Here is a 20,576-nt window from a genome sequence, read left to right as displayed (position 1 = left end):
TTCAACATCAGCCCAACACTTGAAATAATCCCACCCACACTCTGAACCCATCTGTCACTCCTACTGCAAACCTGACTGCTGTCTTGTCTTCTGGCTCAGGGCCTGGTCAACTTGCTGTAATTACTGAAATCATGAATTCTACCAAAAAATCCTGAAGCAAAACATTCTGTCCATAAGTTTGTGCCCTGAGGCTTACTTGGGTTATGGAGCAGGGCAATGATCTGAAACACACCAGTAAGTCCACCTCTAAAAAAGTTTTGGAGTGGCCTATTTAAAGTCTGGATTTAAATGTGATTGAGATGCTTTGGTATGACCTTAAACAAGTCATTTCTGCTGCAAAACTTTCCAAGGTGGCTGAATTAAAACAATTTGGCAAACAACAGTGGGCCAAAATTCCTCCACAGCGATGTGAATGAGTCAGTGCCAGTTATTGCAAACACTTGATTGCAGTTCTTTTTTCCCCTTAATAAATGAAATATTGTATTTACTTGGGTTGTCTTTGGCTAGTATTAAAACATTTTTAATGATCTAAAACACGCAAGTCTGACAAATGTGCAAAAAACTAAGAACCGAAGAAGAGGGAAACACTTTTTCACAGCACTGTGAGCTTTGACAATCACACTCACCCGTTTTCACCCATTTAAACATCAATTTGGAACTTTTTGGACTGACATGTTGGACAGTATCAAAGCAGTAAAAATGAGGAAATATCTTTGGAAAAATTATCCTCCATCCCTTCAGTCGAATCTCTGAGACATAGAAGCTGGTCTGGTATCTGGTGGTACCACAATAACTTACTAAGACATTTTATCACCTATTTATTGTAACCTGACGTCTCCTCACATCTTACCCAGCACCAGCAATGCAACAAATCCATTAAAGTAGAAATAAAATTAGAAGTTCGCACTACTTATCAGAAATGAAATCTTTTAATTAGTATTATGTTTTAACAGTAGAGTTCATGAGTCATAAACAGTGGAGCTGTGCAATTTTACAGACAAATAAATCTACATTTTCGTATGAAATCTATGCTGTAATGAATTCTGAGTCTTACTATACATTAGGTGAATAATACGTTACATTATTTAAACACTGCACACTGGTATGACCTTTAAAAGGCTCTGCAGCAGATTCACTGTCTGCTCTTTAGCTCCACAACCAAACACTAAAATGGCTTGAGTTCCACAAATTGGAGTACTTATCACTGTTAGGAAAACAGGTTATTGAGATATAAGGTCACAGTATTCCACTGTAACTTAGTCTGTTTTATTCTAACAGAACTTACTGTCTCACTTCACTGGAACACACACTATACATTACTGTACATTATAGTCAATGTGTGTGCCACTTTGAAATGTAAAAGATCCCTATAAACTACAGCTCACTGAAGATCTCTTTAACATGCACTTGCAGCGGCATCGAGAAAGCATTGAGAAGGAATAAAACATCTTTTGTCATCATGAGAAAGCTGCTTTTGCTAAAGTTGTAAGTGACACTGTAAAAATGTTTCACAATTTTTCACAAGGAACCAAAAGTTACACAATGTTACAGAAAACCAGTATAGTAATAATCATTTTAAAGGCTCCAAAACCGTATTTTACAAAAATGTGTTAGTGTCACAATGCATTACAGAAGCCTTGGTATCAGAAGCATAAGAAATGACATCTACTGTAATTTAGTGCAGGTCATGTACAAAAAAGGATTAGTGCACTCCTCAGTGAAACAACAGAGTAATGCAGACACAAGAGCAGCTGGAAGTCATATTACTATTATTACTAACCCTTAAGCAACCAAGATATTTTAATGACTAACATGACAGAGTGGTCATTTATGACCCTATTATTGATGTTTACCATACCTAAGCGGTTTAGATATTCTAATTTGTTCCAAGGTCAGATCCACCAAAGCTTTATGCCATAGTTGGCTGGTTTAGAAGGAATGCATTGCCTGAAACTCCACCTGCCTCTGAAATCTACCAAGTGTTCATTCATGCTGCAAAATGATCTTGACAGTAAAACACTGAACCCGTAACCTCTAGCTGATTCAGATTTTGTAAACAGAAAAGGAAACAACAGTGCAGCTCTGCACAATAAAGGCTGAGCCCTAAATGAGGTAAGCTAAAGATGCTCATTTAAGTACTGAAAAAAGCAGTCTCCTCTATAATCCTGGTAAAGACACATTGTTTTTCACCAAATCTGGATCACACAGACATACCCTCCTGGCCTCAACAACAGAAGCGTGTTTTTTTTCTTTCTGTCTGCAGCAGGCACCCCACATCCTCAATACCCACTGCAGTGAAGATTTGTCGAAGGACAAACAACAAACGTGTAGGATGTTTGTAAAAGTAACACGTGAAGGGTTTGTCCCAGGTTACATGGCCAAAACTAGATTGCTGAGATAGCAAAATAATAATAAATAATAACAATAAAATGATCTTAATATTGTTTCTTGGGAGTGAGCTAGCCAGCAGAACCTAACTGCCTTTCCTTTTACTACTCAAACCACAGTTGTTGTTTAGAGAGATCTCCCATTATTCTCTCTTTCTTTCCTTAGTGTCTGAACCTGTAGGAGATGGGCAGAAGCAGGTTATTCTTCTTCAGGGCTTGGACTCTGTTAAGTGTCTCTTCATCCAGGGCAGTGTAGCAGCGCCGGGCATAATCCAGCAGCTTCTCCTTGGATGGATCGAACTCCCCCACCTCTGCCACCTTCTCTGGGGCGACTAGCAGCAGCTCAGCAATGGGCGTGGTAGACGCCACTGTGTTGCGGTCAACGCCATGAATTTGGAAGGCTTTGGACATATTTTTTAGTCGCTGGTATGTAAGTAGGATCTTCTTGTAACGGAAAAGCACTCCAGCAGCATCTTTCACTGAAGAAGAAAAACACACAGGTGAGTCAGCTACAATCTCATGAGCATTGTGGTAACTCATGACCATAGTATGTAAAAGACAGATTAAACAGCCAGGATGTAACACAGCGGTTTGTGAAATACTATTTTTAACCATTAACTTGACATTTTTGTGGCCAGATGTCACAAATCTGACTGAGAAAGAGAGGGCAGTGCACACTCACACCACAGGTAGCGACTTGTACGTCAAAAGGCATCCACACACTAAATCATAACTACATTTTATCATCTATTGTATTTTAAATGGGACCACATTTTACAGAATTAACCTAATGCTGTATTAAACAAGATTAGAAACTAACGATTGAAACTATCAGCTCATCAGGAATCAAGTGTATTCTTTTTATGGGTTAAATTTTTTCAACCAGGAGTTGCAGCCTGCTGGTCATTAGAAAGAACACAGGTTTAAGACACCCAGTATCGTAGTCCCTCGGTCTTGGACCCAAGGCTTTTGTGATTTGCTATCAGTTTTGTGATTTGTTGCACTTCATGTTGTGTGTTTTGTTGTTTTAATCACCTCTTGGTTTCAGTTAGTTTGCTCCTGCTCTGCTCTGTCTTTATGTTTTGTTAATCAGTCAACAACACCCAAAAGCCATGTCCAGCTTTTATATACAGTCAGTATTAAGGACACTGCAATGTTGAGATTTTCCCTTCCTCACCTCTTTGTCGCTCTCTTGGAGGTCTGAAGACCCGCCTTCTTTTTAACTGTCTGTTGCTGTTAATGGCGTCTGACATCACATCTTCCCCTGATATCATTTCCTCCTCCTCAATGTAGCTATCCTGCTCAAGATACTCATCTGATTCTCCCAATAGTGAAAGGGAATCTGACGAGACAAAAATGTTCTATTTAACTAAACCCAATAGTTAAAAGACAACATGTATAAAGCACTGATTGCATTCAGTTAATTACGGTGATTCAAAGCTTTATGCCGTGTCATGTATATTACCTGGACGTACGTTGCTATGCCCACTCATTTCATTCATGGATGACCTTGCAGCACTGCTACTGTTGCCACTGCTGCCACTGGCTGTACTGGAAGTACTATGGCTATGGCCTTGCAGAATGGCTTGGGATTGTGTGGAGTTGAAGAGAGCATTCATAGATGCAAGCTGATTGGTCAATGGACTGGACACGTGGTTTTTCGAAGTCACCATAGTTGGAGGACCAGGCCTTCGCTGCATAAAGTGACGTGAGGGGAAATGCTGAGAGTCGGTCTTCTGTTGTTCTACAAAAAGAAGGAAACCTGAGAATCTGCAAGCTAAGCCCAAATATATGAAATAAAGTATAACATTAACAGGCTGTTTGGGTATGTCTAATTATGACTTTTCAAATTTTTACCAGCAGGACGATCTTCCTCTCTTCTTGCCCTCCAGTTAAATCGTCTTGATTCATATCCTTAAGAGAAAAAAATAACAAGAGATAAAAAATTTTTTTGATTCTAATAGACTTGCTAAAAAATCAGTTTCTCGTTGACCAACTAACATTAATGAACCCATCTTCTCCCCCAGTGACAGATAGGATAGCTGCCAGTCCCCTACATGGATTAACCACGGGTAAAACTGTTGGATGTGTTATTAACTCACACCTGCCCCCTGTCCTCACCATTACTGTATTGGCTCTGACTCTGCTCCTGTCCATGGCTCTTTGTGGAAAAGATGAAGCGGTCCAGCTGGCAACGGAGAAAGTCCCTCTCCTCTTCCAAGTCCTCAATTCTTTTCTGAAGCCAAGAGTTTTTCTCTAGAGAGATCTGCAGCTGGGTCCGCAGGTTGGTGATCACCATGTAGGAATTGTTGACTGGAGATGGTCCAGCAGATGACGGTGACTCTGAAGAGTATCGATGGATAGTTAGTCTGGCCAATAACTAATAATGCACATCAACAGATTGTGTGTATGGAATTAAGTTATTGTAGAGTAGATTTAAAGTATTGATGCGGATGTTCACCATCAAAATTTTGATCACTCTGGTTAAAAAATCCCTGCTGCTCAAAGTTGCCCTCCTCATAGGGGATGGAAATTTCATAGGCGTCCTCATTTTTTGGCGCTGAGAAGAGACAACGTAAACAAATTAATTATCATGCTTGACCCAAAGACAGGACGGCCATATGTGCTGGGACCACTTCGAAATCTTACTCTGCAGGTGGAGTGAGCCTGCGTGGCTCTTGGATGTGGACGCAGCATCATTCCTGTTTCCGTCCTCCATCTCACACCACAGACAAACCTTTGCTTGGTGCACAGTTTAAAAGGTGTCTTCAGTGACTTTGTTACATTTAGCGATGATGTGCTCACATTTATCTAAACAGCTACAGCTCACCGGAAACCTTTCACAACGTGGGGGTGTTGTGCTTTATGCATACGCAGTGAGCCTACAAAGCATAGCTAATTTTATCACACAGCTCTCTCCCATGCAATTAGAAATTAAAACAGTGAAACTGATTGTATTACTCAAACATAAGTTTGTAGCGCCCTGCTACGGCGCTCAGAAGAGAGCCCTATGTTAGCGTCCTGTAATATTAGCACAAAAAATTAGCTACAATATAAAATTACAATCCATTTCTTTCTGCACCCTCAAGTTTAATGATTTCACTCTCACATTGTTAAAATCCCCGAGTTACGAATATCATCTGCAGAAACTGTTACATACCACTTTATGTTTGTAATAACTTAGTCTTGCACATGTAATAAGACGTTATAACTCCGTCATATCTCCATTTCACCAGTTCGTCGGCTAGCTAACAAGCTAACAATAACAATTATCGGGGGTTTTTTTTCTACCGAGACTCTGACGTCACTTCCGGATGACCGCCCGCTGCAGATACTTTTATTTTAGGAAAAGTGTTGGGGTTTTTTGAACGACGGTATTTAATGCGTGTGTATAGTTAAATATATAAGTAAATATAAACGTTTAGGTATATTTATATAAAATGTATATATTATTTGAAGATATTTGGGAAACCTTTTACTTTTAAACTCATGTTTCTTGATAAAATGTTACTTGTAAAAAAACAAAAATAAAATACCGTAACTTCCACTCACTTGTTTCGAAACATTTCATTGTTTTTCCTCTGGTGTAGGAAAACTACAGGACAGGTTGAACAGGTGACGAGGTGTCAGGTTTCAGCTTTGTCTACTGGTCGCTTCTGACAAACTGTATGCGGAAGGACAACAAAAGCGTAGAAACATTTGACTTTTAAGTACTCAACAACGTAGAAGGGGGTAAGTGTTCTGTTTTGAGTTTGTGTGTTTTTTGTTTGGTAAAATGTTTTTTTTTAGCTCATGTAAACAGTAAAATCTGTTTGTAAAAGGCGTTAAAGGCGCATCCACAGGTGTTATAAGTGTGGCATGGCCGGTGTAAACAGTGCTATCAACATTACTCCCATTTTTACACACACACACACATATATATATATATATACACACACACATTTTTTTATATTGTTAGCTTCTTTTAAAATTATTTTTAGGTAGAGATGTGTGAAAATCAATAATATTAATGGATTGGATTTATATAGCGCTTTTCAAGGCATCCAAAGCGCTTTACAATGCCACTATTCATTCACTCTCACATTCACACACTGGTGGAGGCAGCTACGGTTGTAGCCACAGCTGCCCTGGGGCAGACTGACAGAAGCGAGGCTGCCATATCGCGCCATCGGCCCCTCTGGCCAACACCAGTAGGCAAGTAGGGTAAAGTGTCTTGCCCAAGGACACAACGACCAGGACAAAGAGCCCGGGCATCGAACCGGCGATCTTCCGGTTACAGATACGCTTCCCAACCCCCTGAGCCACGGTCGCCCCAATAATATGTTGTAAATATGACTTTGTTTAAATATTTTATGTATCTATTTTTAACAATGGAGTCAAAAGATATAAAAGCTGATATGTTAAAGGAACAAGCTTCCCTCCCTCTCTCTTTCAGTGCAGTAATGGCACCGAAGTATGATGGGTTGTCCCACTGTAAGCTGGCTCTGGTGTTTGCTGTGCTGATGGACCTGCTCGGTGTGATATCCCTGCTGCTGGGGGTCTTTGCCCCACTGGAGATCAAAGGTCAAGACTTTGGGGATCTGCTGGTGTACTCGGGAGCTCTGCTGGTGCTGTTTTCCCTAGCAGGCTGGGTCATGTGGTACAGTGGAAACATTGAGGGTCTAACCTCCAAAATAGAGCTTGGTGGAGTTGTGGGTGGAGCTGTGGACAGACTTGCCCGCAACCTGAGTCGCAGGATACGGCTGCCCAGGACCCAAAGCAGTCCATCGTAGGTAGAGAAGCCTCACTGGACCAAAGACTAACTGACTTGGGCTGTCCTTATTTAGGCAGCAGGCCAGACTGCCTGAGGCAAAGGAGTGTCATTACGGTTTGACTCTTTACAAATACTTCCTTTGCTGACACCACCTCATTTACTTAAAAACGATCTGTTGTGCTATTTTCTATTAAGAAAACTATGTTTGTTTCATCTTTACCTAATATATAAAAGGAATAATTTATAGAGGTTGAAGACATGAATCTGCAACATTGTCTCACAGTGCTAATTGAAAATTATTCATTCATTTACTTGTGTCATATTGCTGGACCAGATTATGGCAGCAGAATCACTCAAAGCTAAGGATTGTACATTATTGTTATTAAAATGCCTTCAGCTGTTAATCATATTTGCACAAGGTTGAGTCAAAACATAATTTCAAAGAAGGATACAGAGCCGCTACGACATCAACATGTGTGCACAAACTGCATATAAATACTGCAAAGGACATTTGAAAGATTTTATCTCCCTTATTTTACAAGGAAAACAAGAACAGAAATCCAAACATAACTGAAATTAAAAGAATTGCATAACATCCAAAGGAAGACGTCAAGCAAACAGCCAATTGAGAAAATAAAACATTTTTAACAACAGCTTCTGAAGTTGTTCCTTTAAGCGAGGGGATATCGGATATATTTTCAATACAGACACCTCAAGCACTGTGAACAGGTAGAAATTGAGTTAACACTCATGGCAGGAATACCCAAAAAATATACATCACAAAAGATGGAGCTTTAATAAGACAATAAAATGTCTGATTGTGTTTATGGTGCGAGACCAAAAATCTGTCTCCAGTTCACAATTAACAACAAAGTATGTACACAGCAGCTACGAGAGAAGCCACATCACCAGCTTATATGTTTTTGATGCATGCACGACTCCTCTCTACATTTTTTTCCCCACCAAGCAAAGGAAAAATGTATAATTCAGTTGACAGTCAGCAATACTGCATTGATTTTTAGGGCAAAGGTATTGATCTATTAACCACCAGGGAGCTGAATTACTGACCAGTTATACAGCAGTGATATAAAATGAGATGAAGGCACACGGGAAGGTTTCACCATCCATTAGGATAATTAGATATCAAAAGATATGTACTCATATATATATATATATATATATATATATATATATATATATATATATATATATATATATATATATATATATATATATATATATATATATATATATAAAAATGAGGTAAACAAGTATGATTCATATCTTTAAATGGTATTTTATTGCTACCACACTAAGATGTTGGTTCATTCAGTTCCACGAAAGACCCGTTTCAATGCTTTGTTGAGTCTGCTCCATCTTCATCATAGGTGAGAAGCATGGAACAGTTACCTCCTTTCCATCAATGCAGTGCTGGTGCTGAGGGAACAAGAGAGCTGCCAGAATTCCAGCAGGTTTAAACCTGGGATAAGTTGGGATAAACTGAGTCAGAAGAATTTCTTGCATTAGTCCCTCTCACACTCTCACACAGCTGCTGACATCAGTGGTTCAAACTTCAGGTACAGAAATATATTTAGTTGGTGTTGCTTCTAGATTGGGTACCAGCACTGCGCTGAAGGAAAAGGACGTGTGAGATGAAAAAGCTCAGAGTGCAGGGTTAGGCACAGGTGGTGTGGGAGTCTGCCAGATGATCATGTGACTACGTTCAGATCGCTGTGGCGTGGCTTGGGACACCTCTTCCGAGTCATCGCTTGCATCATCTCCTGGAAACAAAGAGGACTTTGTCAGCCTTTAAATAGACCAAGTAGTGCACAAATGATGCAATGGATGAGACAGACTTAAGTACAGTTTTATTATTCTTCAGCTTACCAATTCGAAAGTTGATGTAGCCCTCTCCTCCACTGAGGATAAGCTGAGCAGTAGTGACATGGCTGCTGCCAGGATTGGTGATCAAACAACCTGACAGGCACAAACATTTTTTTGTGGTCACTCAAACACAAAAAATAACATGCATGTGCAATCTGAAGCGTCTCACTTAATTGTTAAGAAGTTACATGTAATGCCTATCTAACTCTTACCGGGTGCAGCAATGATGAATCTGACAACTTGTCTATGTCCATGGTAACACAGCTGGGCAGATGCAGTGGAGCAATAAGGGATGGAAACATCCTCTGAAGCTGCAGAGAGTTCGTAATATGGTTAATAGTACATAGAGACCATTTATGGCCAAATAACTTTAAGTTCCAGGCATTCTTAAGCTAAACATACTTATGGACAAAGGGATGGAGAAAATGGCACCACCTCCTGTGCCCACCCACAAACGGCCACAGATAACAGTGAGAGAGGAGATCTGGAGAGGTGAGAGTGTCAGGAAGGGCTGGCCTGTGGAGAGAGAGAGAAAACTGGTTAGCAAAGCTGTGAGATTAAAGTTAAAGTGGTCGGTTACAAAACAAAATGTATGTAAAACAAAAATAATGAATAAAATATACACACAGTACTCTGCATCCCTTATTGCTTTATATTTTCTTCAGAAAATGGGGAAAAGGGGCATCAATCTATTGAAACGTACATACATGGAAATATTGTACATAAGGCAAAAAAGTGTACAAGCTTCAAAGTCAATATTTGGTGTGACCACCTTATATGGCGACAAATTACAAGAAAGCTTCTAAGAGAGTTCATTACTACATAGGACCTGTTGCCACTGACTTTCAGTTCAGTTTATGTGTAATTTGGCACATTTAGCCTTTCAAATAGCCAATGTCAAAAGAGAAATATCTTCAGAAAGCCTTCAGAAAAACTATTGCTCAAGACTGATTAAAAAAGTACAACAAAGTCTGGCTCTTTGGAAGCAAAATTTAAAGAGATGTATTACTTTTTTTTCCCAGTTACCAAATAAGAAATGATAGTAATAAATGTTCCCATTACTGTAGTCCATCAAATGATTTTTTTGCTCTAGTAGCTGCTCAGTAACAACACTTAAGTCATACATACAGGTATATGTATTGTAAGAAAAACAAAAAAAACAACAAACAAAAACGGTTCGACTACCTAATGTTTTAGTGACCAAAGCTGCAAAGTCAACTTCCTGTAGTGGCCGTCCTGTGGACCAGTCAAACAGCCTGAGGATTGGGTCCAGTCGGCAGGAAGTCCAAACCCCACTTCCACCAGCGCACAGAAAGCGAACCTGCTGTTCACTGCGCTCAGAGACTGAGAATGTTTGCTATAAAGTAGGATAAGGAATAAAGAGAGTGAGTTAAAGATATGGTAAGAATGAGACACAATAAACAATAATAGGTATCATTTCCTCTGTTTCTTACCTCCACCTTCTTGCTTTCAGTGTCTACCACGTAGATTTTGTTCCAGTATCCCACCCACAAGCGGCCGCCTTTTGCAAGGCAACAACGAATGGGCTGCACAGGATTTGATCCAAGAGGCATCAAAGAGTGTGACTGCAGATTCCAGCCATCTATTAATCACACGACTCATTGCATCATTATTCATTTCACTCACTTATGCAAATCAAACAAAATGAAGAAATTAATTAGCCGAGACAGCTGGATGTAAGTTTGAAACAAATCCATTACCTGTACTGTGTGAGAAAAAAGCCAAAGTCCCATCACCTAAACCAGCAATGACCTGACCCTGTGAATACCTGTGAGAGCGAGTCAACACAAAGTAGATCGTTTTCAATTCTGCTTAGAGACTTCAAGGTAACTCATCTTGTGTTACAACATCCAAATGCAAATGGACAGAACTCACGTGAGAGAATGAACACTCTCAGAGAGGGATACAGACCGCAGACAGAGGCTTCTGCCAGCAGAGGCCAAATGCACCAGTATACTGTGAGAGAAGGACAATGGGAGAAAGGAGCCAAGGGAAGAAGAGGCAGTCTGTGATAAACTAACAGACAAAAAAGTCTTTTAATTGTTTAGATGATATTTACTGTCGTAAACTGCTTATTCAGCTGGCACTACCTTCCTTCCTGAGTTCCAATCCACACAGTTCCTGCAGTGTTACCTTAAATAACAAGACAGACAGGCCCTGTCAGAGCTAAGTAAGCAATGTTGATTTCCAAGCGTTTCCAGTAAAACAGCACGGTAACAGGGGATAATAGAAGTACAGAATACACTCGACAAGTCATCTGTGGGCAGCTGCTGCAGCCCATTGTACCAGCACTGACCTATGGGAGGCACAGCACAGATGCAGAGGGCAGGAGCTGTGGGAGGGAGGCTGAACTGATCCAGAACTGTGTTGGAGCGTGCTGGATCAATCACTGTAATATCACTGCAGGAGGCAGGGCCAGAAACTACCCACACAGAACACTGGCAGAAAAGGGGTGGATATGAAGTTTGAAAAGATGAATGGCATGAACCAATTTGTGCCTCGACAAGTGTTAGTCATGGTTGGGTGATCATAATTAGAGGATGACTGTAGCTGCTTCTTAACTAGGATTATGACAAACTTACTGTGGCTTCGCCAGAGATCTCAGATGGGACTGCGACTGCACACTTAAGCTGAAGGGAACAGAAGTAGCTTTGAATTCATGGTTAAAAACAAAAAACATCTTGTGCATTAAACAGTGCTGTGCAAAAGTTTTGAGCCACCCTTAATTTCTTTACATTTTGCAAGGAAACTGGGTAGTAGTCTTCAGGAATAGTTCTCCAGGCATATTGAAGGACCTTCAAGGCTCTTCTTTAGATGACAGCTGCCTTTTCTTCTGTTCTCTGTCAAGATGATCCCATGCACCCCTTCAATAATGTTGTGGCCCGGGCTCTGGTGAGGCCAATGTGTATGTTTGGGACCATGGTCATGTTGAAAAATGAAGGTATTGCCAATTAGACACTTTCCAGATCGTATGACATGGTGGATCAAAATCTTGTGGTACTTTTCTGGGTTCATATTTCCATCCATTTTTAAAAAAAAAAAAAAGGTCCCCGAAACCACTGAGTGACATCCAGTGGGGTAGTTCAAGACTTCTGCACAGAAAATAAGCCTCCTTTGAGTGACATTTACCTTGGCAGTCGATTCTTTGTGATCCAGCAGTCTGAGCTGCATTAGAACAGGCACGTCTTTAGGCTCTGGTACTGGTTCACTGGAGTCCTACAGTAATTAACAATATTTTTACCGGAGTATTGCTTGTATAGTGATCTGCACAGTAAATATCCATATTGTGCAAAAAAAAGTCTTGAATTAAAGCCAGACATTATTTTATTTTATTTTTTTTATTGGTATAGTTACTATTTTCATTGTTTTAGTATTTTAACTATATAGACTCAATAACAGCAACAGGAAGCTTTTTATTCCACTGTTTCCTATTTATTCTCTATAGCACGTCACTATTTATTTGTATATAGAAATGTGGTTCTACTACCTGTGTGTTTGCTAGTGGCAGGCTCCAGCCATGTAACTGCCGCTTTCCCAGAGTTCCCCAAATCTGGGAGCGAATTTCTCTGTAGATTTCCCTCTTCCTGACACGTGGTGAAAGAGCAGCAGGAGAAGCAGACCTAGACAAAATGATTCTGGCATTTATCAGCTTCACATTAAATATGTTTTATTTTTTTAAGTGAAATACATAGAGCCACGGTAGGACAAAGAGCCTTCACTGTTAGTATCTTGCATTTCATTTACTTAATAATTTGGAAAGTGGAAAGAAGTACCCGAGGCCGGTGCAAGAGTTTGGACACTCCTGTTTCAGTACTTAGTGACCTCTCCTGTGGCCGAGGCAAACACTTGTTGTATATAAATAGAAAGTGTCTATTTATGATTTTCATCCAATGTTTCCAGCTTATCGCTTAAAATTCTGAGATATTCTTAGGCTGTCTTGTGAAGCGTGCTTATGAATTTCCCACAGATATAAAGGGAACGGATAATTTTTCATGTCTGATTCTTATTTCACTTGCATTAGCAAGTAGCTGAACCCCAACCGTGAATGAAAAATATTTATTGACAATGAGGTAATCAGCTAGGCCAGACTCTGTAGTTCAGAGAAGACCTCACTCAGATCCAATCTCTATTTTTCTCACTTGCATTTTGTCTAAATCTTTGCACACAACTGCTGAAAAACACATAAGCAGGAGTAACTTATTAAGAGACAGATGCTTACTCAGCCTGAGTTCGACTGATGGTTGGTGGTTGTGGAGAGCCCAGAGCAGTGCGAGTGAGTGATGGGGAAGGTCGCAGAGCTGATATGGAAGCAGGAGGTGAAACTAATGGTTCCTTGGACCGGCCAAAGAAGCGGTTGAATCTTTAATTGAAGAAAAAATGAACAATTCTAAGTATTTTAACCATGAACAAATATACACTTCTTAATTTCAGCCCACCTAATGCCAGGTGCATTTAGTAACACCACAACACCAAAACATTTGTCCCTCTCCTGCATTTTAACTGACGCCTTTTCACTTTTATGTAATGGTTCTCATCTCGTGTTGTTTTCTGCACTTCTTGGCAACTGCTAGCTGAATGCTCAGCCAATGTGACTGCACAGCTGCAATGATGATCCTGGACTAACACTGTTATGAAGATGTCAGCTCAGATATCAGATCATGCGGCTTGCACCACCCACCTCTGTTTGGGTTATAAGAGCTTCAACATCATCTTAAGGTACAGGAGGATGGGTGTGTAACAAGTCGTAAATTATTTTCAAAGACAGATTTACTTACTTTCTCCAAACACTTGACCTTCTTTCTTCTGAAAATCTCTCCTCCTTTGTTGCTCTAAAGAAAAAGTAATAGATGAGGTTGGAGGCAAAGATTTGAGCCACTGATGTTACACGAGTTGTTGTAAGCACACAACAGATTCTCAAATGTAACAATTTTTTAAATCTTCAAGAAAGGCACAAAAGTTACCTGAGTGTCTGACTGCGTCTAACCGCCTCCTGCAGTTCAAACAGACGCTGCTTATACTGGTTCTTCTCCATGACCACGCGAGCCATTTCAGAACGGGAAAAGTTACGCATGGATGCTGGCTGAGACACCTGAAGGGGAAAATAAATTAATCCATCAAACCATCTATGAGCAGCTAGAAAGGCAGTGAAGACTACACCTACAGATAGTACATCACAGCTTACATCAGAATCCTCAGACTGACAAGTTTCCAGTTCTTTCCGAAGTCTGTAAAATAAAGGGCGAGATTATTGTCAGAACGTGTATGTAATAACAACAATGAACAGGTTATTTATTGAACAGCTGAATGATCCTCTTCACCTCTTAGTTTCCTCCTCCTTCTCCTTCACCCGCCCCTCCAATCGGGAGAGTGTTTCCCGAAGAGTTTCCACTTCCAGTTTAAGAGCTGAACGCTCATCTGTCAGCTCCACTACCCGAGATATCAAAGTCTTACGAGCAGTTTCAACCAATTCACTGAGAAAAAGGAAGTATAGCATCAGATATAAAACTCAGAATTATGGTGGAAAAGAAAAACAGTGGTTAATCATATTAGATAATACAAAGCTTTCTGTTGGTATTTGGCGAAGTAAGAAATCCAAGTGTTTGGAAACTCCCCATGTCCTCAACAAATCACAATAGACTAGTCATAGAAAATAAACTGAGGACTCACTGGGTGACTTTCAGTTCCTCATACTGAGAAAGAATCTCCTCAGACTGGTCTACGCTGCCTAAAAACACACACAAAAAAATTAAACTGCGTGAATGCACATGCAAACAGACAAGTACTGAAATTAATACATTTCTAACCTGTATTAAGGACTATTTAACCTGCATTCATGTTTAAGAAGAAATCAGGACATGAGATTTTGTAGAATAGGAAAAGGGGAAGTAAAACTTTGTAAAACACATACTTGAACTTAATATAAGTAGAGTATAAATAGTCTCCCAACAGAGCCTGATTATTTTTGGATACCAACTTTCTGTCACTTCTTTTGCCTCGGATCACTTTGTGTTTCAAAGAAGCAGCAAAGATTCTATGTTTGTGACATTTATTTCTTTAAAACTCAAAAAAGCAACTCAGGAATGCAGATCTTAACAAAAAAAACAAACTTGCATTTACCTCTGACACTGGCCCCTCGGTCTACACTCTCCACATAATCGCGGCTCAGCTCAGACAGTTCAGAGAATACAGAGTCAGTGTTGCGGAGCTCCCACTCTATACTATCCTCGTCCTCTACCTCCTCTCCCTCATCCTTTTTGTCCGCCTCTTCTCCTTTTTCTTCTTCTACTTTGCTCTGCCCCAACTCATTCATCTCGTCCTTGAAGCTGGTCTCCAGCTCACCTTTTAAAGGTTCTTCAGTGTCAGGTTTAACTGGGGTGCTGAAAAATTTGGAGGTGGTTGATACAATATGTGTGCGAGCAGATGAATTCAAGTAAATGTTGGCTTAGTTAATAAATATAAAGCTGAAATAAATCAGTTAATGCTTTCAGGTTAGTACCTTGCATTTACACAGCCATTAAAATGTGCCAACTCAGGAGTGGAGTTTATGATGTCAATGACAAACTGATTTGTGGAAGGCTTTGCAGCTCTATCGACCTGTTTTTCTTTCTTGGCCATGAGATCTTCCAAACAGGGGGGACCAGACTTTGAATGTGGTCTTTTAATCATCTGTAAAAGAAAAAAAACAAAACAAAACAGAACACGTAAGCTACATCTTTGGCAAAATCTCGAATTAGAAATTTGGAAGATGGTCATTTTAGGTGCAAAGCCATTTACCTTTTCAGTAACACTGGGTTCTGGCAAGACCTGATGTGACGGAAAGTCAGCATTCCTGGAACGCACATGATTCCTAAACGCAACAACTCAGTTTATGCTTTTTTAAATCCTCTTATTTTTCACCATGTTCTTGCAACGGTGTTTCTAAAATATATCCTGTGACTTTAAAAAAAAATAAATTTCTAGTTAATAATCTTTTACTAATCACTTTCCACAAATATTGCATTTAACAACAATAAAGGTAGAGAATTTGCGAGTATCTTGCCAAATGCAACTAAAAAGCTGAAGTTAACGCTACAAAGTAGCTTCAGGTTTTCATTTTCAGTCACATGTGGTATACACTGTACTTGATATCCCTTTCAAACAAAGAAATACCACCAACCTGCTGTCAGAAATGCCAGAAGCATTCAACATTTAGTTTAATATTACAACAGGCTGAGAGTTTTTCATTTTGCGCATGGCTACAACACGATTCACAATAAGGCTGCTGCTACTTAAAGTCTTCCTGTGTGATACTTTATGCAGAATAGCAAATGTGTTTTAGCATAATGTTGAAAAGAACCTTAAAGGAGAATCTCTTTCAGACTCCTTCCTCTTTTCCAAAAGTTCCCGATATGTCAGGGCCAACTAAAAAAAAAGAAAAGAAAAGAACATCAGCTACATGTAAGAAACCTGACAACTTAAGAATAAGACAGTGGTTACTGAGCATACGCATGGAGGTTAACCAAAAATATCTGACCTTGTTGTGGGTATTTCTCAGTGCGCTCAGTTCTCTACTGAGATTTGCCTTCTGTTCCTCCAAGGCCACCACTGCAAGAAAACAGAAGGCATGTAAGAACAGAATACAGTCTAGACACCTAAAACTAGACTTGAGTTGCTCTTTGGCATTTATTCCTGATACACACCAGTAAGCCACAACTTTTAAACCACTGACATTTGAAGTGAAAATTGTGCTCTGTGGGAAAACTTTGCACCTTCACATTTATTTTTGCGTAATGTGATTTATTTCAGGGCAATGTCCTCTACTAAAGAAATTGTCTCGAAATGGCTAGAGAAACACAGAAAGAAGGGACTGATGTGGCCTTTAAACCTCCCAAATCCTGAATACAAGCCTATTCCATTGTGCAAACCATATTCAAATGTCCATCAATCCACCTTCTTTAGTTTATCCAATTCAGAGTCATAAGGGGGAGGGGGTGCAGCCTATTCCTTCTGTCATGGGGTGAGAGGCAAGATAAACCCTGTATAAGTCACCAGTCTGTCACAGGGGTCACATATAGAGACAAACAACTATTCAAACACCTACGGGCAATTTCAAATCAGCATTTAAGCTAACATGCGTATCTTTGGACTGTGGGAGGAACCCAGAACACCTGGAGAGAATCCACAGAGTCACAGGAAGAACTTGCAGGCTGCACCACCATGTCACCCCTGGATGGCAAACCCACACAATCTGCTGCCAACCTCATTGTGCGTGACTCTTTGTACACAGCAAAGACAGGATAAACTCAAAAGAAAAAACAGAAATGAAACCAAACAACTAAACGTCCTGGAGAAAACTGTGCATGAGAGCCCCACAAACCCGATTAACATGTTAAAATTATAACCCCCGAGTAGTCATTACTGCATTGTTACTGCATGAATCTAAGACTTTATTTTGATCTCAATACGCCTGTACAGTTGTGCTGCTGTCATGTTGACAGTATCTGTCCACAGACATATGAACACCAGCTAAAAATCCTCAAATTGCCTTTGCAGTAGCTTCTACTGCAGTAGAGGTTTCCAGAAACATATTTTATCAACAGAGACCGACGTACAGGGTCAAAACAATACCAGTGACATTACTGTTGCTGGTAAATATTCAAATACGCACACTGATCAGCTTGTTGTCTTGCTTTCTTCTCTAGATCTCTCTCTCGCCGTTCTCGCTCCTTTTCCCTGCCCCTCATGGCTCTCCTCTCCTGTTCAATTTGGTCATCCAACTCAAGATACCTCTTAAGAAAAGAAAAAGACTTGAACAGTGAAATGCCTGCTTTTACAATAAAACCTGCAATAGCACACCTTCACAGTATCATGACTCACCTCTTGACTTTCTTTCCTCAGTGTTTTCTCTGCATGATATCGCTCGAGCAGCTCTTCTCGTTCAGCTTTCTCCCTCTCAGCCTCTTCCTCCCTGTCTCTCAGCTGTGCTTTGCAGCTGGCCAGGCCCTCCAGTACCCACACAAATATGGGTACCAGAGACTCCACCACGCTTTCACCATGGATCTCAATAACAGTCTGTGATAGAGTAAAGCAGCAGAGAGAGAAAACAGGTATCTGTGACCACATGTAAATAATATTTCCACCCAGATCAACATAACATATTGTTCTCATTCTTACCTGTAATTCTGAATACAGCTTTCCTGCCTCTTCACTCACAATGTTTGGGTCCGGCTCCACCTCCCCGGTCCCACAAAGCACTCTCTCACTGTACTCCATCAGCCAAAGATTTTTTTCTTTTTTTTCGCTACCTCTGCTGCAACACAGTTGCCAAAAGCTCAAAACCAAAAGCAAACAGATCTGTGAGTCGATGGTGTGTTACAGTTTCTCACTAACAACTCGTTTGTCTAGGTTCTTAACCTTTCTCCCAACACTAGCACCTCCCATTCTCCACATGTTCATTCATACAGCAGCATCCTCGAAGACTTCACTTTCTATAGAGGTTTATCTGATGTCTGGAGGTGTTTTAGAGTCCATCCTGCAGAAAAAAGGAAGGAAAAGGTCATGTCACTTTCTTTAGAGATGATTTAACTGGAAGTGCACTGTCAGCTGTTTTGGCCATTTTCCCTTTTCAGCATTACTATAACCTTGGAAGTGACACAACACAATCATTTGGTTTTCTTGTATTCCGGTATGATTCTTTGAACTTTTTTGAGACCATGAAGCAGGCTATTAGGTTTTGATCAATTAAATATTAAAAGAAATAAGAAAAGGAAGCTATTTCCTGGTTTTGGTGTATTTTCTATTTTTAAACGCTTTGTTTTGCACTTTTACTCAGCTAAAACGTCTGCTTTCACACCAAATAAATTGATCTTAATCTATAATAGTTTCCCCAGTAGTTCAACCTTGGGATCAATAATAATTAAAAAAAAAACCCTTATAAATCACAACTAAACTATAGATACCTAATGTGATGTTGTCCGTTTCCTTGGTTTTCCAGGCTATAGCACAAGACACAACTATGTTCTGTGAACTAGCAAATAGAGCGAAGAATCACATACTTCATATTTGACTTTAAAGTCGAGTTGTGTGCTTCAAACTGCTGACATTTCACCTCAGTACGGTGAGGCTTTCTGTTAATTATTTATATGGATCTAATGAGGATAATACCATAGCATGCAGACCAAGTGACCTCCTGTGTGTGTGTGTTTTTAAAAGCTCCACAAATAGCACCAACTAAGCAAACATGACAGACTATGACAGCGATAGGTTTTATTATTCGACTCCTTACTCTAATTATTAATACTCTCGGTAAGCATTACTAGACCTAACAGACTCGAATCGGCATACTGTATAAATAAGTAAGAAGCCTGACAGTGGACACCTTGAGAGTTCGTTAGCAGTAGGTTCACAAAGTTGAAATCTAGCCAAAAATAAAGCCGTGTTTCTTCAGTTGTTCGGCTGCCGTTTTACAAACTTACCTTAGCGCCTGACTTCCTCACAACTTTCATTTTACTGCCCCAAAATAAGGAAACTCCAGCCGTCTTTTTCTTCGGGACGATATCAATTACACATAAACGAGTTTAAAGAAGGGGGTGTTGCTCGAATTTGACGTGCGCAGACATGTCCTCAGATTGACCAATGCGAGCGCTGTAACTGTTTGCTCTAACCAATGGACGGTTAAATGGGCGGGACATTGTTAGTTTTGTTTTCGAGAGGAGGAAAAAAAACGGTTTCCTGAAACTTGAGCGACGACACGTGACCAAGGAGTTTGCAGCGGACTGTCAGGTGATCTGAGGAAAGCACGTTCGAATCCGAAACCTGTCGAAATACCTTACATTCCTGAGAACAGCTCAATCTCTTTTCCCATGTTGCCACAAGTGGTTGGAACAGTTTACCGCAATGTTTGTGAGCGAATCATTAAAATAAAAACATTACAGATGTGATGTCAAATTAAAAAGTCGAAAGAGATGAAGTGTCTTTAAGGGATATTTGTGCAGGGATCTCTTTCCTAGTGAGATGGGGAAAAACAATCATGCAAACGTGTTTAATATTACACCGACGAAACTAAAGTAAAACTACTGCAAACTTGCAAAAGCTAGAATTGTCTTAGGATAAAGTACAGTTAGTTTTCCTTCCACTAGATGGCGATATTCTAAAAAAAAAGACAAAAAAAGAATAATAATTCAAATACTTAATATTTAAGGTAAATGTGCTTAACCTGAATGTATATCAATCGGGTACAGTTAATTGGACTCGATTTTATTAAATGTAACTTTAAACATTGTTCTTGTGTAACAAAACTAAAGGGAAAATGAAGGTAAATCAGTTAAGTCAGTATTTTGGGCAGTATTGGTCCCTCAGTACATTTCATGTTCATTGTATGTGGTTAGAGCTTTGTTATGTTTGTTTGTTTTGCTGTTTTTGTTTTCTCACAACTTTTTTACATTTGCTTTTACAAGCATAAAAGAACATTACACTTCCTCAGTGTCAATGAAAATAAGCTACGGAAACAAAAACAAAGCCTTTCGGAGTTTTGTCCTTCCTTTTTTTATTTT

At 39.8% G+C, this 20,576-nt stretch overlaps 3 protein-coding genes across 5 annotated transcripts; 1 reads left to right on the top strand and 2 right to left on the bottom strand.

The window, feature by feature from the left end:
- Positions 1-1,598: 1,598 nt before the first annotated feature.
- ccdc106a (coiled-coil domain containing 106a) lies at positions 1,599-5,634 on the bottom strand. 3 transcript variants are annotated; one of them, XM_085365537.1, is made up of 8 exons: positions 5,548-5,634; positions 5,037-5,129; positions 4,849-4,947; positions 4,509-4,730; positions 4,245-4,301; positions 3,853-4,131; positions 3,565-3,729; positions 1,599-2,866 (listed from the first exon to the last, which is right to left on the bottom strand). In XM_085365537.1, the coding sequence occupies exons 2-8, from the start codon at positions 5,104-5,106 to the stop codon at positions 2,550-2,552; spliced, it is 1,209 nt and encodes a 402-aa protein (XP_085221663.1). In that variant the 5' UTR covers positions 5,107-5,129; positions 5,548-5,634; the 3' UTR covers positions 1,599-2,549. The 3 variants fall into 3 exon arrangements, with proteins under 3 accessions (XP_085221663.1, XP_085221665.1, XP_085221664.1); XM_085365539.1 differs by having other exon boundaries at positions 5,037-5,124; XM_085365538.1 differs by lacking the exon at positions 5,548-5,634 and having other exon boundaries at positions 5,037-5,305.
- Positions 5,635-6,055: 421 nt separating this feature from the next.
- On the top strand, positions 6,056-7,159 carry LOC146622935 (transmembrane protein 238-like). Its single transcript, XM_085365536.1, has 2 exons — positions 6,056-6,125; positions 6,828-7,159. Exon 2 carries the CDS (start codon positions 6,830-6,832, stop codon positions 7,157-7,159), a length of 330 nt encoding a protein of 109 aa, XP_085221662.1. The 5' UTR covers positions 6,056-6,125; positions 6,828-6,829.
- Positions 7,160-8,449: 1,290 nt separating this feature from the next.
- LOC146622934 (C-Jun-amino-terminal kinase-interacting protein 4) lies at positions 8,450-19,594 on the bottom strand. Its single transcript, XM_085365535.1, has 28 exons — positions 19,500-19,594; positions 18,199-18,556; positions 17,902-18,096; positions 17,693-17,813; positions 16,559-16,629; positions 16,382-16,446; positions 15,820-15,892; positions 15,542-15,711; positions 15,163-15,422; positions 14,713-14,770; positions 14,364-14,516; positions 14,228-14,270; positions 14,007-14,134; positions 13,821-13,874; positions 13,265-13,405; positions 12,533-12,665; positions 12,175-12,261; positions 11,628-11,675; positions 11,342-11,483; positions 11,136-11,178; positions 10,921-11,001; positions 10,746-10,813; positions 10,479-10,627; positions 10,210-10,381; positions 9,427-9,540; positions 9,237-9,335; positions 9,028-9,117; positions 8,450-8,921 (listed from the first exon to the last, which is right to left on the bottom strand). Exons 2-28 carry the CDS (start codon positions 18,295-18,297, stop codon positions 8,803-8,805), a joined length of 2,976 nt encoding a protein of 991 aa, XP_085221661.1. The 5' UTR covers positions 18,298-18,556; positions 19,500-19,594; the 3' UTR covers positions 8,450-8,802.
- Between the last annotated feature and the right edge of the window lie 982 nt (positions 19,595-20,576).

The sequence above is a fragment of the Diplotaxodon limnothrissa genome, linkage group LG11 (assembly GCF_057381915.1).
Source record: "Diplotaxodon limnothrissa isolate DT_005_m linkage group LG11, D_limnothrissa_male_GT1.1, whole genome shotgun sequence".
In the NCBI taxonomy this organism is placed as follows: Eukaryota; Metazoa; Chordata; class Actinopteri; order Cichliformes; family Cichlidae; genus Diplotaxodon; species Diplotaxodon limnothrissa.
The sequence above is the reverse complement of the archived record's forward strand: the minus strand, read 5'-3'. Positions and strand labels throughout refer to the sequence as shown.

Bases quoted from the DNA above. Each gene is read 5' to 3' on its own strand.
- ccdc106a (XM_085365537.1), bottom strand. From the start codon at position 5,106: ATGGAGGACGGAAACAGGAATGATGCTGCGTCCACATCCAAGAGCCAC. The intron at 4,302-4,508 runs GTGAGGACAGGG...TTTTCTCTTAAG, and splicing joins TCAGAGCCAATACAGTAATG to GATATGAATCAAGACGATTT. The intron at 3,730-3,852 runs GTAATATACATG...TTGTCTCGTCAG, and splicing joins GCATAGCAACGTACGTCCAG to ATTCCCTTTCACTATTGGGA.
- LOC146622935 (XM_085365536.1), top strand. From the start codon at position 6,830: ATGGCACCGAAGTATGATGGGTTGTCCCACTGTAAGCTGGCTCTGGTG.
- LOC146622934 (XM_085365535.1), bottom strand. From the start codon at position 18,297: ATGGAGTACAGTGAGAGAGTGCTTTGTGGGACCGGGGAGGTGGAGCCG. The intron at 16,447-16,558 runs GTCAGATATTTT...CTTTTTTTTTAG, and splicing joins TGAGAAATACCCACAACAAG to TTGGCCCTGACATATCGGGA. The intron at 12,666-13,264 runs GTAAGCATCTGT...CATTTTGTCTAG, and splicing joins ATCAGTCGAACTCAGGCTGA to GTCTGCTTCTCCTGCTGCTC.